General features: G+C 34.9%; 3 protein-coding genes across 4 annotated transcripts; 1 reads left to right on the top strand and 2 right to left on the bottom strand.

Moving 5' to 3' along the window:
• Positions 1-740: 740 nt before the first annotated feature.
• Positions 741-7037, bottom strand: LOC129891268 (KH domain-containing protein At5g56140). 2 transcript variants are annotated; one of them, XM_055966565.1, is made up of 7 exons: positions 6771-7037; positions 5512-5597; positions 3379-3524; positions 2436-2555; positions 2235-2351; positions 1545-1688; positions 741-1440 (listed from the first exon to the last, which is right to left on the bottom strand). In XM_055966565.1, exons 1-7 carry the CDS (start codon positions 6875-6877, stop codon positions 1291-1293), a joined length of 870 nt encoding a protein of 289 aa, XP_055822540.1. In that variant the 5' UTR covers positions 6878-7037; the 3' UTR covers positions 741-1290. The 2 variants fall into 2 exon arrangements, with proteins under 2 accessions (XP_055822540.1, XP_055822541.1); XM_055966566.1 differs by having other exon boundaries at positions 2235-2363; positions 6771-7017.
• Positions 7038-9680: 2643 nt separating this feature from the next.
• LOC129892142 (THO complex subunit 3) lies at positions 9681-15208 on the top strand. The gene is made up of 11 exons (XM_055967693.1): positions 9681-9820; positions 9970-10065; positions 11938-12067; positions 12649-12740; positions 13027-13095; positions 13837-13894; positions 13995-14094; positions 14391-14477; positions 14574-14652; positions 14729-14861; positions 14998-15208. The coding sequence occupies exons 1-11, from the start codon at positions 9758-9760 to the stop codon at positions 15030-15032; spliced, it is 942 nt and encodes a 313-aa protein (XP_055823668.1). The 5' UTR covers positions 9681-9757; the 3' UTR covers positions 15033-15208.
• On the bottom strand, positions 15095-16745 carry LOC129892143 (uncharacterized). Its single transcript, XM_055967694.1, has 2 exons — positions 15797-16745; positions 15095-15694 (listed from the first exon to the last, which is right to left on the bottom strand). The coding sequence occupies exon 1, from the start codon at positions 16592-16594 to the stop codon at positions 15920-15922; it is 675 nt and encodes a 224-aa protein (XP_055823669.1). The 5' UTR covers positions 16595-16745; the 3' UTR covers positions 15095-15694; positions 15797-15919.
• Positions 16746-18946: the final 2201 nt, after the last annotated feature.

Below are 18946 nucleotides of genomic sequence, written 5' to 3' on the forward strand. Positions count from 1 at the left end.
ATTTTATTTTATTTTCGTATATTAGAAAAAGAAAGGGCTTTTCTATCTTATTAGGAATTTTGGTCCTTTGTAATATATGGGACAAGCTTGATGGTTTATTAGTAGTACTATTTTTGTAGTTTCTGATTTTTCAATTTTGATTATTATTGATGTTTTTATTTTCTTTTTAAAATTATTTGGCATGTTTTATTTAAATTGGAGTCTATAAAAACACTCTCTAAATACTACAAAGTAAAAGTAAAATTTGCGTAAACTTTATCTTCTCATATTAAATATGTTGGTGTTTGCGTATTGTATTTTTTTATTAATTGACGTGTTTCGAGTGGTTCTTTCAAAAAAGTCTTTTTACCATCACAATTAAAGATAAAATTTGTGTACATTCTATATTTTCAAGAATCCACTTATGAAATTGCACTAAATATTTGTGTTATTATTTTATATTTGTAGATAATATATTTTGAAAATAATTTAAATGTTATTTCGTGTCTAAATAAAAGAACCAACATAACAACATACCCAGTAAAATCCTATAAGTAGAATCTGAAAAGGATAAAATGTACTCAAACCATAGTCATACCTCGTGGAGGTAACGAGGTAAGGAGATTGTTTCTAAAGTACCTCAGATCGAGTATAACATATCAAAAATAATGAAATATGAAAACGACACTGGCGAAACAAAATTGCTTGAACTACAGTTAAAAGGAAATATTTTAAACTTACTCCAAATACAACCAACAAGGTATACAAACAGAAACTGAACTCAAACCATAAATAAATGGTGTCAAGTGCTTTGATGTTCACAAGATTTAGAAGAATGCTCTCCTAAAATAATACATAATGTTCCAAAGGAGAGCAGAAAAGGAACCAACTGCAGAGACACTATAAACATAGATCTTCACCTCACCTTCTCTCTCTCTCTTTTTTTTTCTTTTCTTTTTCAGTACAGACACGCCTCGCTAGCAATACAGGCATTCCCACACCTTCAAATCACAAACTAGAAATTAATGGAATAATACAATGGCGTTGGTAAGACAGCGCTCTGGCGACATCAAGCAAACCCCTAAGCGGTCCACAACTATGGCTTTTACTGTTACTAAATCTTCCCCAACCAGAACATAAACACACTTCATATCATTATAGAGACAAGTTAGAACTGGCACAGAACAGCACCAGTGCCCCGATGGCAGTGCGAGGCATCTGACGTTATAGCAACATCTGTTGCATAGGACCTGCTGGTTAGTGGTGTGTATCAATGCACAAGCTCCAAATCCCACTAGATAAAGGTATTGATCACACTCTGGTTTTAGCCCTCTTCATCCCAAGACTGTTGTGGAAGGGGGAAACAGAACCAGACATTTGAGAACCTTCTTCACGAAGAGTGCCATTGAGCATTGCAAGTTCGCGCAACTGCTGTTTTTTGTAGAAATCCTGTGACTCATCCTGCATTTGGAGGAAAGTGGAGAAATAATAATGAACATCTCTCAATTTTGAAAATGTGTAATACTAGACAAAAAATGACAACTTGCAATCTACGTTGAATTTACCATAGGCTTTAGCAGATCTTCCAATATCTCACGTGCTTGCAATAGCCGAGCATCAATGATCTCCACTGGCAGTTCAGCTTCCACAATAACATGAAGAGGCTCATTCAGGTGCTCATACCCTGGTTTGCCTCTCATCATTTCTTCCTTCAATTGACAAAAGTAAATTCTTACATTACATGTTTGAGAAAGATGATTCCAGATGGCAAAATTTTACAAATTACAACCTGAGTACCACCTCAGACTATCCAATGCCACTAACAAGAGTTACCAACAATTCTAATGACTGGATTCAAAATTTGACCTCTACCAAAAATACTTTTGATACATCAACTTTGTACCAACCTATGGAGGTAAGTGTCAACCTTCATATCACAGATGAATCAACTAAATAAGCCAGAAAAACGGAAACTTTCAATTTATTAAGAACTTCAAAAGCATCATCAACCAATAGGAACAGACTGGAATAGAGACCTACATAAGAAATAAGAACATACTACAAGGAGCTTCAGCCTATTAATTAATGGCCAAAAAAAGTGAACAGGTGGCTTCATTTTATTACCACAGCTACTGGCTGGCAAAAAAATCAACCGGGAATGCATCTTGGGTGGGTGGGGGTATAGAAGTGAGGAGAGGTTGACTCTCGTGATTATTTCATGGGCTCTCAAATACTACATCAATTCATATTATTACCTTTACTGGATCTTTGATGCTTCCACGTCCTCTTATCAGAACCCGGCATTCAGTAGTAGCTTCAACTCGCTTTAGAGAGTTCCCTCTAGGGCCCAGGAGTCGGCCCACGAAATTGTACTGCAAATGTAACTAAAACACACCCTCAACATGATGTAGCCAAAGCATGAATAACAGAATGAGATAATAGATAATAGTCCATACACTAGGATATTGATCCACAGGTATATCAATTCTGAGTGTTCGCTTCACTATGAGGCCTGATGAGTTACTTTGAGTATTAAGCCAGTTTTGAGTCGACGGGGACTGCATTAAACCTGATATCTGGATATGATAACCACAAAATTGGTTAAACAGGGAAATCAACACCTTTTGCTCTCTCTTTTGCACTACACGATAGATAAACCCGGCAGCCTCCTTTTTGTGAGATAACTAACCCTGAACCTCCTTATGATTCAGAACATTTAAGACATTCCAAATCCAAGAATACAAGAGGAATAAGAGAGCACACACTAGCTCTACGCAAGTTAAAACAAATAAAGACAATAAGCTACTAATCACAAATGCAACATTAACAGAGAGAAGATAGACATCTACTACAAGAGGAATAAGAAAGCACACCCTTGAAAACATAACAGATCGTGATGACTCAAATAAATTGGAAATAACGAGCTTATGATTTTCAATTTCCAGTGTTTCAGAATGGAAGCATCTGATAAGTGTTAGCAGAATTGAAGGTAAGGATATGCTCCTGTGGAGTCATGGACATCTAGATCGCATCTCATATGTGTTAGCAGAATTCTGTGGAACAAGCCCCTCACATTCTACTGAGATAACTATTTGAATCAACATAGAAGGAGATGCTTTTGTTGTGTCATAGACATCTAGATCTCATCGGAAAATTTAGCTGGCTGTCAGTACTCCTAGTAACTAAAAGCAAAATTCTAAATCAGATGCTCAGCTTAAACTATTTATCAATCTTGCGGTTGTTAGCTTCAACTACCTGTCACGAGACCAGTGGAGATTAAAGTTAAAACACTTAAAAAGAAATCAAGTTAGCATGGAAATTAGAACTTTTGTCAGAAAAGCTTTTCAAACATAAAAAACTAGATCTAAAAGAGGTTATGTTAATAGTTAGTATCCATACTTCTGATTGAAATGGTGATGCCCATCTGTCCACATTAGCTCCTCCGTTTGAAAACATTCCTCCTGAAGCCAGGGGGCTAGCATGTTCAAGCCCATTTTGATCTAAAACTGATGCATTCCCCAACAGTGTAGTAACACGCAAAAGTTCTGCTTCAAAAAGGTCAATTTCCAAGAATAAGACGTACCAGTTAGCAGTGGTTAATAAATCAGTTAGCAGCCACCACAATATGGACAACAAGACGGATCCTTCATTGGTTAGTTATCTCACGGATTTTATAGAAAAAAATGATTTGTTAAAGCAATCAGTTAAATGTTATGGACAGAAGAGACTCCTAAGATTACTAATTCGTGGATGAATGGTTAAAACATGGGGAACAGTAGGGATGGGAAGCATGGGGCAGAAAATCTACGACGCAAAGGTACAATTAGAGGGGAAAGAAGACCCATCGCATTAATACAGGCAATTTAAGGCACCTTTTTTCCAGGTGAAGATGCCAAACTTTGATATCAAGGTATATACAATCTTCTCTATAACAAATAAAAAAAAACTGCCATTTAAGTGATTCAGTGTGATACTAGACAGCAACTAGGAGCAACATTGTTTTTATAAAAAGAAGTCCCGAAGATGACGACCAGACGGAGGAAGGAGGAGGATGTCTAACCTAATTGAAGGAGAGAATTTAGGCAGACAACAGTTAAAAAATCACATATAAGTTAGGACAGTTTTGGTTTGTTAGTCGTTATTAAAAAAGAAAGTTACTCCTTAAATGTCCAACTTGTCTTTGGACATATCCTCCGCCTTTCCAAGATATATTTAGAAATTGTATGAAAAGAAAAAGAATTTCCTTAGAAGTCTAACATGTCCTTGACCATGCAATCCACCATTTCCAAACACATTTACAAGAGAAATAACATGCCCAGTATGACCTCTTACTATGATAAGATATCCCAAAATGCAGGTCCATCGCTCAAACTTGAATGTTATTTCTTATCACACAACGATTCAACCCTCCCCTTAATACTAAACAAGCTTCACACAATGCACATCACGAGCTTCTTATACTTCAAGGACCAATTTCGAAGTCCTCATCTTAATCTTGTATACTACTAGTGTTGGGCAGTCAGTCATATTAAAGAATCCATTTTCCTTTTCATCAACACCTCTATACAATAAGTGGAGCTCCTTCTATTCCAGATCCATTACAGGTTACAACACTAAATAGTACTTGAAAACTTCCCGATACGGCTAAGAATATATATGGCAGGCTGCTGGTGAAATAAGCTGGGATTTTTGCATTGAAGACTATTGGCAAACTTTCTACGATCTGGCCAAGAGATAATTTCAATAACACCTTCCATCTAAAACTTACGAGGCTCGCAAGGATATATGTGTGTTTACACAGTTTAAATCGTAATGAAGCATATCATAAATGTGAAGAAACAAACCTATAGGATACTGGGGGGATAAAAAAAATGGATAATGAAGTTCTTTTTTTCAAAAACTGGAATGGGACAATGTAACGTTTATTTCCAGCATATAGGAAATAAACATGGATTCAATACCATGACTCTCTCAAACTCTTCTCCTTCTTGCTAGTGGGTGGTTTCAACATTATTTATAAACAAATTTGTGACAAGCTCCCCGATTAAATTAAATGTAAACCCCTTGATCTCACACCTATTACATGTAGGTCTTTAATACACTCTCGGTAAGCAGAAAATCCACAGCTGACCATAGAAAAAGGAATTCTTTATTTTTATTTTAAACTGCATAGAACAAGGAATTAGAGATACTAATACCCGTTTTATGGGCCAAATATATAGTTAAACATGAATAACAAAAAGACAATCATGGAATATACAAATAGAGATGGGAATTGTCCAGAAAAAAAGTGCTCACCAACTTTACAAAAAAGACTCAAACTTGACCTAAACTTCCACCCAATTAACAAAAACAGAAGCATACAATGGATTTATCATCTTTATTGTGCTGAAAAGGATGTACCCATTAACTTAAAATATTATTCAACCTCAATCTCTAATCTTTGACTTCTCTCTTGTTGAGCAATAAAAATTACTTTTGATATCAGAAGCACAAGTGGCTGAACTAATCAAATTTCAACTTCCTACTCACCCTGATTCAGCAATCGATAGCAATGAGGAAGAACGGGCACAAATGGGCCGAGTTTGTGACGTTCCGCAAGTAACTCTGAGAGATACCTGTTAACACACATTGACAAATTAAATACTCGCAGCAATTTATGGTATAGGTACACACAATAAGAAAACCAGCAGTATTTCTATCAAACAACAGTTATTCCAAGTTTGATAGTCCAATGAATTGGTTTATGCTATTGTAAATTTTCTGAAGATCGAAAAAAACAGTGCACATAGTGCAACGAGATCTCCTTGTTAGGTCTAGTACATAAAGATGCACTAGAATAAGCAAAAATAAGCTGTTATTTTCTGTGAGATAGAACCAAAATGCAAATCGAAAGGACAGAGTTGCAGTATTTGGTCAGTGGGTGCAACAGCTTGAATCATATACAAAAAGTTGCATCGACCACCACAAAGTAGTAGTGGGTGCAGAGGTACTCCACACCTGCCAACTTAAAATCCCAGATCCACTTCTATCAATCAGTATAGTAGGGGAAAAGGGATCTTAGAATAAATGCAATTGTAAGATGGGAGTACTAAAGTTTTTTGGGGGTTATCAATGCCCGAGTAGTTCAAGCAAGGAAGTGAATCTTTTCTTTACAACTGCTACTCTAAATTTCTTAGGAGAAGATTGGACAAAATCCTAACATCCCATGGAAGCAAAGAAACCAACTTTTCTGAAGCAACAGACCAAATAAAAAAGTATTTGAATTGACAAAATGATCTGAAGGAAGAGGAAACAGTAACAATCAACATCCGGTAGAAGCAAAGAAATGAACTTTTCGAAGCAACCCACCGAATAAAAGTATTTGAATAAGACAAAATGTTCTGAAGGAAGAAGAAACAGTAACAATCAACTTCCGATAAGAGCAAAGAAACCAACTTAATCAAAGTATTCGAATTGATACAAGGAATTCATATAGCCAATACTGACTGTTTGGAATTACAGCAAAGTATATTGAACCTAAAACTACTGCTTTGAACTAAGCAAGATGACAGCTAAACCAGATCTTTCATATTGGAGAAATCAACTTTCAAATCATTCAACCAAAAGAAGGTAAATCAAGTCACAATTCACAACCACAGAGTTAAATTAAAGCAACAGATTAAGGGAGACAAAAATTGAAGATCGAATTTAGGCTTAGCCAATTTCAGTACGATCCACTGAATCAACAAAGACGAAGACTTCAAACAAAAAAAAAAAAAAAAGTTGTTAGAGAAAAGGGAAAAACGCACTTCTCTTGCTCGGCGATGGCAGAGGAAGCAGAGCGAAGTCCGGCGATATGAGGTGACTGCGGAGCAGATGGAGATGGTGAGTAAGCCATGTACCTTCCGGACGACATCTTCACCGGCGGCGGTAGAATCCGATGACGACGAGATTCACCTACTTTTCACTTTCCAAAAGGAGCCCCTCTGTTTTCCCCTCTTTTGGACTGGCAATGACCTGGTATACTACTACATTTAATATAATCGTCGGTGGATAGATAGAGAGAGTGAAATTTTTGTGTTTTCCCCCACAAAATTTTACTTTTAAATTTTCGATATTATTTTTTAAATTCAATTAATTTAAATTTACATATAAAAGTTTCATATTATTTATTTAAAAGATATTTTCTTCAATTATTCATCATTCAAGAAAAAAGAAGAAGAGATTACACATAATGCTAAATGAAGAAAGATGGAAAAAGTTTACAACCTTTTACTGTAGAACCAATCGTCCTTGTACTTCACGCCTTGGTGGATTTTGTGGTAGGTGGCTTCTGGTCCTTTTTTAAAAAATAAAAAGGAATTTTATTCGGTGTGTTTAATGTATATATTTAATTTTAATTAATTTAAAGAAAAGTAAAAATTATATTCAAAACTTAAATCTTTAATTATGAGTAAAAAAAATTTATCCATCCGAACACAATTTTTATTGGTTGGCTTCTGGTCCTAGCTCTCTAATGCTCCTTTCTCCCCCATTACTTCTGCTCCTCAATTTTCAACCATTTATGAGCCTGTAGGAATTTTTACTTTTGACCTAAATACCTACTACTTCTTTTATTTTAATTTAGCATCTGATATTTGAGTCAATTTGCGCACATTTAGATTAATTTCACAATGTACCTTGTCACCTTCTTTCTAATTGTAAGTCTTCTGAAATATATGACGAATTATTAAGTGTTAATCATTCAACTATTAATATATTATGTTGATTTTATATTATTACTCCATGTTTGAAGGTAATATAATCTAAATATACATATTTATTTATAGATAGAAAATTATACTTAATTAACTATTATACAGACTAAAATTATCAATAATTGAGAGAATAAAGGTGGAATTATCCCTAATAGTACTCTTGAATGGATGATATTGGACTTTCTCCACGTTTTTAGGAAGTTGATTGAACCTTTTATTTTAATATATATATATTTTTTAATTCTTTAAATTGCTTTTTTGAAATAGATGGGCAAGCTACTTAGTTTTATTTCTGATCCAATCACATTCATTAGTTTCCAAAAATTTTGGGAAAGGAGAAAATATCACTTGTTCAAACTTTTGAATTGAATTAAAAATCATTGAAAATGTAGTCTTGCTCAAAAGTCATAATTGTACAGTTTTATCAATTATTTGATAGGTGCTGGTATTTTGGCATATTTCAATCAATAGAATAAATAAATAAATAAAGGGTATTATTTTGAAGAACATTTGACTTAGGACTTATGGAAAAATATAGTTATTTTTTTTTTAGAAAAGTAAAACACAATGACTCGATAACAAATGTTAGTGCACGCAAAAATTCCAAATAAAATCACCTTTGACCAACTTAAAAAATGTACAATTAAATATTTATATGATTAATGTTCTTCGCAATTATTGGACAAAAAATTATCAAGGATGGATTTTTTTTTTTAAAAAAAAACAAAGTTAGAATATAATTTGATTTTGACCTTTTTTCAAATATAAATAATTAATTATTTGCTACATAATATAAGAATTATAATTATGGTAAATCAATGAATCTTAAATGCGGAAATTGATAAAAATGATCCCTTGTGTCATGGGCAGGTTTAAAATGATCATTAGATATACACCTAAATAATTTGAAGGGGAGCCTTGGAGTAACTGGTAAAGTTGTTGTCATGTGATTAGGAGGTCACAGATTCAAGCCTTGGAAACAGACTCTAGTAGAAATGCGTGTACGAACTTTAAGAGGAGCAAAAACACACTGACTGATCTGTTCTACTCAATGGCCAAATCCTACAGAAATGAAGACTTTGAAAAATTGATGGCTAAGGTAGAAAATATTGATTACAGGGTTAAGGAGTACCTTGAGGTAGCTGGAGATGAAAAATGGTCAAGAATTCATGCAACAATAAGCAGAGGAAGAATAATGACTTCAAACATCGCCGAATGTATCAATGGGTGTCTTGTTGAGGCACGACAACTACCTATATTGGAGTTCTTAAAGATGGCTAAAATTCTATTTGGTTCTTGGCACTTCAAAAATAGAGAAATTTCCTCATACACAAAGGAAACATTAGGGAGAAATAATAAAAGAGAAATTTTTGATATATTTATAATTGATAGGAAAAAATAGTAAATATAAATATATTAGGTGTATAGTTAAATAATTTTTTTCATAATATTATCTATGATAAATTTAACTTGTGAAACATGCAAGTCATTTAAATCAAGAGAAAATCATTGGAACAATCTTTTATAGATTCAATTCTCTAAATTCATACGTTAACAAAAATGTCACACAAATCAATTGAATTCTCTGTTTACCTCATTCAACCATCAATTATATAAAATAAAAAATAAATTAATACTTTTTTTCATATTTCATTTAAAACATCAATATCATGTTTCATCGATAAGATCTCAGGGATATAATGTTTTTAAAAAGGTTCAAGTTGGAAAAATAAATCGTGAAAAAACGCTTTAGTTAAAAAAAAAAAAAATCAGTTTAAAGGCTCACGTACTTCTCACGAGCTAGTTTCATAAACATAACTAGTGGCTACCGTCGTGTATCGAAATCAAAAGTGCTCAATTTCGACAGTATAAAGGACTATTTTGCACAAATTCTCAAACATAAGGGACTAGTCTATCATTTTCTCGACCTTAAAACATTGAATGAACATGAAACGACTACATTGGGTGTCGTTTAGTTCGTCTTCTAAACAAGGAAAAAAAATATTGAGGGAAGTGAAGGGAGCAACAAGCAGAGAGCAATGGCGGAAACAATACCCTTCAAAAACCTCCATAGCAGAGAATACCAGGGACACAAGAAGAAGGTTTTTTTCTCTCTAAAATATTCCTTCATTTCACTGTTAACAACAACAACCCTAACTTCGCTTTTCCCTTTTATGAACACTGTGATTAGATGAATTGACTATGTGATATACTTTATCTTCTATGTTATCTGTGTTGGAATGGAATAAAGGTGCATTCGGTGGCATGGAACTGCAGTGGCACAAAATTAGCCTCAGGTTCTGTGGATCAAACAGCTCGTATTTGGCAAATTGAGCCTCATGGTCATGTAAGCTTCCTCAGCTTATCTTTTTGTTTTCAGTTAACTTTTGATGCTGGAAAAAGGCTAGATTTTGTTATTGTTGCCTTTTTCTGTCCACCTTCTATGATTTCTGATGGTTCTACTGAAGTGGGAAACTGGATGTTGTAAATAAACTAGATAAATTCGTTGAAATGAGATTTTTCTGATATATGCATGAACTTAGGCACCTAAATTTTCTCCAGAGTTAAGAAGCTGTTGTCTCACTTTAGTTGATTCTACCAACGTCTCGTTCTATGTGGTATGAGTTGAGGAAGCTATGCTAGTACTGCTTGTTGCAGTTAGGTTTTAAAAAGGGGGTTTTGTTACTTATCAAAGGTAGGGGTAAGGTCTGCGCTATGCGACCCTCCCTAGACCTCGCTCACTGTGGTTTTTTTATGACAAGGGAAACCACAGTTGCTACCCTTTTAGGTGCGTACAGGGTAAACCTTTCTTCGTGCAATAGCTCACAAACCACATAGGCGAGGTAGTAAACCAGATTAGGCAAACTCCGTGCAGCGAGCTCGACCCAGAAGGCCAATCCCTATTGTCGCAAGCCAGAGGTTTCAAACTTGAGACTTCCATTATGGATGTCCCAAGCCAAATCATCCGATGCTTTGAGTTTAGAGTTGGGGAATAAAAAAGTGTTCTCTATTAAGTCCTTCTATGAAAAGCTTCTAGCTCGGGGGGAAGTTTGTTTTCTGTATGACTCCGTATGGATACCTAAGGTGCCGAGGAAGGTGTATTTCTTCTCGTGGTTAACTACTAGACAGGTGATATTGACGGTGGAGAATCTTAAGAAACGAAAGGGGGTGTGCTTAAGCTGTCATTTCCTGTGTAAGGAGGCAGGAGAGGATGTCGATCATATCTTGCTACATTGCAAAAAAACATGAGGTTATGGTGCGTTATCTTTAGATGGTTTGGTGTTTCTTGGGCAATGACAAGATCCGTGAATGAGTTGATGTTCAATTGGAAGAGTGGTATTAGGATAAGAAGACACAAGGTGTGGATTGTTACTCCTCTTGCAGTAATGTGGGTCATTTGGAAAGAGAGAAATAGGATAGCTTTTGAAAGGGTGGATATGAGCTTTGCTCAATTGAGGAGTAGTCTCCGATCACTTATTTTCTTTTGGTGTACCCATGTAATTCTTGTTTGTATAGAGGATTGAGTGTCTTTTGGAGAATCATATTTTGTAGGTTTCTCCTTTTTTGGTATACTCCTTTTATATGACCAAGATGGTCTTGTTGTTATCAATTAAGTCTTTTACTTGGTCCTAGAAAAAAAGGATGGGTTTGTCACTTGCAAATGGGAGGCTTGTTCTTCACGAGAGGGAGAAAGAGAGGGGGAGGGGGTGGTGGTGTCTGAAGTGTCTTTGCAGGACCCGATAAATTTATACTTTGTTAGTGGATCGTGTGCTTCATAACTCTATCATGTCTCATTTCTCGTTATCAAGGCTAACATACTTTTATCTTGTTTCATATCACAAATCCTAAGTTCCTCAGCTTTGGAATTTGTATGAAGATTGAAGGATATTTTGCCTTTGCTGCTACGTGCTCTATAACTCTAATGATAACATGTCTCATTTCTCTGTATCAAGGCTATAAACGTACTTTTATCTTGTTTCCTAGTCAGAAATCCTAAGTTCCTCAACTTTGGAACTTGCATGAAGATTTTTGTATATTTTGCTTTGCTTGCAAAACCCTGGACCGTTAATAGCTTGCCACCATACACACGACTACTCTAAAAGGATTACGCCCTATCTATGTTTGATTTCAATATTCCAGTCTTTCTCATTCTTGAGAGGTGGAGTATGAAACCTCTTATGTCTGTGTACACTCCAAGTCTCTGATAGCTCTTTTGCAGGGGAAGGTGAAAGATGTTGAATTAAAGGGTCACACCGACAGTGTTGACCAGTTATGTTGGGATCCCAAACATGCAGAATTGATAGCTACGGCATCTGGTGACAAGACAGTTCGATTATGGGATGCTCGTAGTAAGTTTATATTATTTTGCCAGCAATAAGCTGCCAAAGTACTGTATGGAATAATGAGTTGGAATTTAAAGAATGCAATGCTATAAGAGCCTATGTCTATTGGTTACTTGAGGACTTATACTATATTTATTCCCATAAAGTAACCATTCCAAGAACAATATTATTCCTGTTTCGAAAAGAATTGAAGGGGTCTAGAGTACATGGGTCAAACCTTCTAATTTTCGGTCTAATTTATCCATCAGTTTCTTATTTTTAGAACAATTTTATATTATCAGAAACTAGAAAAGAATATTACAAATTACACCTTTTAATAATTAATTTTTTTAAAGTAGTAGTATATGAAAATATTTTTGGTCAAAAAAAAGTTATTTGACTGCTTAGAAACGTGTCATGTAAAGTGGAACGCGTGGGATTGGGGTTGGGGTTGGGTATGAGTTGAGTAACTCTACATGCACTTTCTTCTTTATAACTACACTTTCAGTGCCTAGTTTCCAGTCAAATTGCCAGGGAGTTGCAGATATTTTATTTTTTTATTGGTCAGGATGTTGCAGATGCTAAAACATTTGGTCTCCAATTGGCAGGTGGGAAATGCTCACAACAAGTTGAACTCAGTGGGGAAAATATTAATATCACTTACAAGCCTGATGGGACACATGTAGCTGTTGGGAACAGGGTACTCATTATTTCCTTTTATCATTTATTAATTCCTAAAATCAGCACTTCTATCTTCTATCATCTTAGCTGCTTCTAGATATGTATGTAGTCAAAATGAGTGCAGACACAAAAATGCTACATATGTATTACTCTTCTTCTCTTTTTTGAAACTGGTAACTTATTACTCTTCATCTCTTTTAATTGATGGTGAACTTTGTTGGTGATATTCTGTGGAGTTCCCTACTATCTGCCTATCATGGAAATTAATTCGGTGCACATTCTTATTCAGTTATTATATGGTGCAGGATGATGAGCTAACAATATTGGATGTTCGCAAGTTTAAGCCTATTCATAAGCGCAAATTTAATTATGAGGTAGTCTCTCCCCCAGCTAAGTTTAAGGCGATTCATAAGCCCATGTAGCAGGTTATCAAAAGTTATGTAAACTTGAATTGTGATGTACTGGGTTTAAGCCTACTGCATTGTTCCGTCTCTTTCTCCTACTGCTGGCCCTTGCTTTTGTGTTGCAAGTGTTTCAATGTGAATCAAGTGTTGCAAGTGTCTCAGATGTGTTGCTGCAAGTTTTGACCTTTATCTACTGTGGTGTAACTAATTGTCAAAGTAGCTATCTGTTTAACATTCCGAAAAAGAACTTGAAATCACAAAACATCAGTTCTTCTTCCTCTTAGGTTTGATCTTTTCTCCCCCTCCAAGGGTGTAGAGACAATTACTTGTTAATGCAGAAAAATCATGTGTGATGCATGTATTTCTCTCCTAACTTGCTGTTCTTGTGGTATGACTAAATAACAATTTCCTCTTAAACTTAGAGATGCTCTTCAAGCATGGGTGAATGCTGCTGCTTCTCAGCACAAGTCTTTTAAATCTAATTTACCGAAGCTCTTCATATCTGTTCATTTCATCTGTATTCTTGACCATGCATGTAACCAGCCTCTTGTTTCTGGAATTAGTTGCAAAGTGTTTACCTGTTAAGAAAAGTAATTAGTTGCTCAATGCATTGAGTCATATTCCTACTTCGGCATTCAGCATGATGGGTTCCATACTGTTAACACTTTTGTACTCCCCCAATTTCCCATTGTTACACTTTTGCCTCATCAGGTAAATGAGATTGCATGGAACACGAGTGGCGATATGTTCTTTCTTACAACTGGAAATGGTGAGTACCAATTAGTGAGTTGGCTTTGCTGGCATTCAGAAAGAGAAGGTATCCAATATGAACTCTTCTCAGTGTCAAAGTTTTTCTGCTTGTCATATAGGAACTGTGGAAGTCTTAGCTTATCCATCTCTACAAGCCGTTAACACGCTTAATGCTCACACTGCTGGTTGTTACTGCATTGCAATTGATCCACTAGGAAGGTGAGCTGCTTGATATTTTGCTGCAAGTGTGCTACTTTTGTGCTATGGTTTAAATGAGACTTAAAGAGGTCTCAGATAGCTCTAGAATATCCGACATTCCCTTCTATTAATGGGAGAATTCTTTGGCGGTGGTTCCAAGTATCCAGTAGCTTCTGTAGCACTATGATATCAATAAGGCTTTTGTCAAAGGACCATGCATAGGGCTTACTCTATGATGTCATTATGAGTCTTAGCATGAGTTGGGGTTTTCATCTATACTAATAATAATACCTTATTTTGATTTAATATTACTCAAGATATTTTGCTGTTGGAAGTGCTGATTCATTGGTCAGCCTTTGGAGCATTAAGGAGATGCTATGTCTTCGAACATTTACAAAGCTTGAGTAAGTTCTCAAGTATGTTTGCGTCCATCTTATTATTTACACAAGTTTCCTGGGACAGGCGTCTGATTTTTAAATTTTTTTTTTTTTGCTACTCAGGTGGCCAGTTCGAACAATTAGTTTCAATCACACAGGAGACTACATTGCCTCTGCTAGTGAAGATTTGTTTGTTGATATTGTATGTAATCGAGAACCTGTATTCTACAGAGAGAATCTCTTTAACCTTTCAACAACTTAGCCATTATTTTCCACAGGCTAATGTCCAAACTGGACGGTCAGTTCACCAGATTCCATGTCGTGCTGCTATGAACAGTGTTGAATGGAATCCAAAACACAACTTGCTTGCCTTTGCTGGGGATGATAAGAACAAGTACCAGGCTGATGAAGGTGCCTTTCTGACCTAAGAAAGAACTGACACCCCCTTTCCTTTTCTCTACGAGGGCTAATAATTTTTTTACTTCTATAACTGACACCCCCTTTCCTTTTCTCTACGAGGGCTAATAATTTTTTTACTTCTATGTAGGCGTGTTTCGCATATTTGGCCTTGAGAGTGCATAAGGCCCCAAAAGGTCACTTTTTATCAAAAAAGGTCTTTGTATAATCTGAAAAGAGAGAGCAAATTTTTCAGATGAACAACTTGTTTACATTTATTCTGTAACATTCCGCACATGGTAATCCAGACTCAAATAGTACTGTACTGCATTTTTGAAAAAGTCCGTACACATTATGAAAGATACGTTACAACTCGGGTAGTGTTTTCAGCATTACTTCATAGCTGTATTTCCCAAATCTGCAAACTTGAAAAGTGTCGACTCTGGAAACTCTAGATCTCTGCTCTTAAGCTTGTGCAGTGAGCCTGATATTCCAAGGACTAGGATTATAAATTCAGCAGAGTCGAGAGGCCCCAAGAAGATGGTGAGCAAACCTCCAATACTGATGTCATTGCAGCAGGATCAAATACAAGTAAAAAGGGAGCCTTGGACTGTGAATGCGGAATACTTCGTGCATTGAGACTGAGCTGCCCTTTTTATCTCCACTGGCTTGCACCTTCCTTGTACTACCATGATGTCCTTGGGGCCACTATTTCCCTTCTCCATCTCCGATAATGTGGGCCAATTCCTTCTTGCCTTGTCTTGCTTAACATCAATTTTGAGACTTCTCAAAGCTTGTATGTGCTAAAAACTTGCTTGGGGAGTGGAGAGTATGCAGCTATATATCCCCTGAAATGGTAACAAAAGGTAAGAAACAAATGAGATCACAATTTGCATACTGAAGAAGGTACACTATAAGGTGAATGAATCAATCTAAAAATAACCATTTACCATCTTTTTCGCATACAAATTCCACGCGACTTTGATGTCTGTATGCTGTTTGGATCAAAGTGCAAACTTCCCAGATTCCAAATTGCTGGTTTGTGTATGAACAGGGACTGAAGACGAAGAAGATCAAGCGCAAAGGACGAGCCTTGAAGCAGGGAAGACCAATCCTGTAAAACAAAGAAGACAAATAGTTACTGCATACTGAGACAACCAAGTTAATGGCTTCCATTTGATCTCCACACTAGAGCTCTTCATCTTCTTCCCAATCTGTGGCTCTTTCGACAGATCAAAACTCGCCCCTTTCATCCTCAATTCCGAAATGCACCTCGTCAGTGCTCTACCATTCCCCCTCTCCCTCTGCAACTGCTTCGACACCTTCCAAAACCTGTAAAGTTTCACCTGCACCAAAAACACAATACAAAACGAAGTACAAACTGACAGAATCGACGGAATCCACCATTTTTGACAAACAACATCATCATCACGGTGGTTCTCCGAAACAGAGGTGAACAGAATCGTAAAAAACAGAGCATGAAAGATAAAGAAAAAACAACAGATCTGAAATATTTCTCTCCTAATACTGTCCATTCGTGTCTCTTTGGCCGCAATTCTGCGGCCAGAGAGATCCTCTTCTCTTTGCCAAAGCTTGAGAAGCAAAAGATGACCTGGACTTTTTGAGATTTCCATTAATGGGTGGTTTTGAATTGCAGTTATGGTAGTAATGGCTGAAGAAAGTTTTTGCTGATGCTCTTCGTCGACCGGGATTTCGACAATGACATGGCAATCCTTTGATTCTGCCATTGATGGAAACTTTCTTGAAAAATTGAAAACTGAAATGAAGTACTAATAGAACAGCAAAACAAAAACACTAACAATAAGATGAATTAAGAAAGCTTCAAAGAGATAAATTAGATAGCTTTAGGCGAAATTGCAGTTAGTATAAGAGATGATTGTGATAGCTTTTGATGTCCGAAATAGAGGGGATAACCAGATATTTAAACTGAGTGTTACAACGGTCACTTTTTCTTCCTCCATTGGTGGCAACCCCAACGGTCGGATTGCCTTGTACATGAATGCTCTCCTCCATTGAGTTTTACTTAAAAGAAACTTTTGAAAAAATAATAAATAGAATGACAATTAATGTACAAGTAAAAATAAATGAAGAGAGAATTATATTAATTCCTTAATTTAGGTGTATTTTAATAAATAATTAGTGAAAGTTCAACTAGAAAAAATGAACACGTGATAATACATGTGAAAAACCTATAAAAAAGATGATACTTACGTGTGTGTTTAACTATTATCCCTTGTTGTTACAAAGAAAAATTAAGGTTAGATTTGTCTTTGTTGACTAATGTCTACTTGAATACATAGTTGAGAGGTAAGTTTGAATCATTTTGCATAGTTTAGCCTATTTTGTAAGAAATTATAAAAAATGACACGCCTCGATATGAACCTAGTCTAGAGTAATTTTTGAATATTCTTTGCCACTTTATTTTTTGAAGAAGGGTATTTAATTAAACTCCTTTATCACAACCTAGGTTCACCTCTACGCTAAGCTTGTAGAAAAATTAAGATCCACCCCTAAAATGTTGCACATCTTATGATGAAAAGTAACTTAAAATGACTCTAGGTATCATATATTCCAATTTTTTTTTAAAAAAATGGAGTTGTGTTTGATTTACTATTTATTAAAAGAAATCGAAATAACATTCATGCTCTAATGTACTCAAACACTATTGTTAAAAGTAAAAAGTGAATCGAAAACACATGTTATAAGTTGTTTTTCAAATTTGTAATACAACATCAAATTTAATTTAAATTTTTTCAGACCAACAATAATTTTCTAAAAAAACTAAAAAAATTAAATAATTTTTATGATCAAACTTGTCCCAATTCACGGTTTGAGTACATAGACATTGCAACTTGGGGGAGAATTGTAAAGCAAAAGGGTAATGGGAAATCTTTTTGGTAATATTCTGATGTTTATGTTAATGCGCATCGAATTTAAGGCTTAGGATAAAAGTTCCAAAAGGTGGTAATATAATATAATTTTTTTTTTCAACAAGTGGCAAATGTTAATATTTGGAAAGCAATAAAATACTTTAGTATATACTTACATGTGGCATGCATCATAGTTCTTGTGGCTTTATAATTCCTTCTTTTACTTTATATGGCTCATATTTACTTAATGGCATGTATTCATAACAAGTAGATGCATTCGTAACTTTAGAAAAAATGTATTATGTCTAAAACTATAAACACATATTTTATCACACATTTTTTTTGACGCAAAAACAAGATAGGAACTTCAATCTTGAAGCATGGGAGCTTCTTAAGATGTGCATGAACAACTGCAGGCACGCAATGGTCGAAATCTTAACTCTTCTTATTAATTTGAAGGATTTTGGTGGGCGAAAAATGGTGTTTACAACCATTACCCCTCACATAGTAAGCATTACCAATTAATGTCGTTTAAGTTGTAGTTCATATATTAGTACATTAGTTTCATGTGTGCTTAACAAATTTATCAGACGAAGTAATATTGCGTGAAGTGATGTACATTTGCTTTTAGAGTTTGTTTGGATGAACTTATGATTTATAATTCAAAAGGCATAAGTCAGAAATTTTAACTTATGACTTTTGATTTATTTTTCTTATTCTAACTTAAGAATGAGTGCTAAAAAATATTTTTTTATTTCATCCAATTACTATAAAAATATTTAAAATATGTTTTAACTTGAAAGCACCTAAAATAATCCAACAATAGAAATATCTTGCCATATTTAAGACACTAATGCTTAAGGGTACTTTTGGTATATACTTGAATTTTTGTTTTATTGTTAAAATTGATTTTCACTTAAATACTATTTTGTTATTTAATTTATGTGATGATATTTGCTGGATATGAAATTTAATATTCACGCGTTTTACGTGTATTATGCTATATAATATGTGCGTTTATTTATTCAATTTTATAAAAATTTAAGTCATTATTTTTACACATTTAAAATTAAAAAACATAAATATCATACACATTTATATATTATAACTTGTGTATTTATATTTAAAAATTACATTCAATATATATAAATAATTCTAAATTTCCGTTCCTCCTCAAACTCCAACTTTGGTACTTATTGGTCAAAATTT

Source organism: Solanum dulcamara, chromosome 6 (assembly GCF_947179165.1).
Source record: "Solanum dulcamara chromosome 6, daSolDulc1.2, whole genome shotgun sequence".
NCBI classification, from domain to species: Eukaryota; Viridiplantae; Streptophyta; class Magnoliopsida; order Solanales; family Solanaceae; genus Solanum; species Solanum dulcamara.

Coding starts and splice junctions, on each gene's coding strand:
- LOC129891268 (XM_055966566.1), bottom strand. CDS start 6,877: ATGTCGTCCGGAAGGTACATGGCTTACTCACCATCTCCATCTGCTCCG. Junction 5,598..6,770: donor GCCATCGCCGAGCAAGAGAA/GTGCGTTTTTCC, acceptor GTGTGTTAACAG/GTATCTCTCAGAGTTACTTG. Junction 2,556..3,378: donor CATCACCATTTCAATCAGAA/GTATGGATACTA, acceptor TATCATATCCAG/ATATCAGGTTTAATGCAGTC.
- LOC129892142 (XM_055967693.1), top strand. CDS start 9,758: ATGGCGGAAACAATACCCTTCAAAAACCTCCATAGCAGAGAATACCAG. Junction 9,821..9,969: donor ACCAGGGACACAAGAAGAAG/GTTTTTTTCTCT, acceptor AATGGAATAAAG/GTGCATTCGGTGGCATGGAA. Junction 14,095..14,390: donor GCAATTGATCCACTAGGAAG/GTGAGCTGCTTG, acceptor ATATTACTCAAG/ATATTTTGCTGTTGGAAGTG.
- LOC129892143 (XM_055967694.1), bottom strand. CDS start 16,594: ATGGCAGAATCAAAGGATTGCCATGTCATTGTCGAAATCCCGGTCGAC.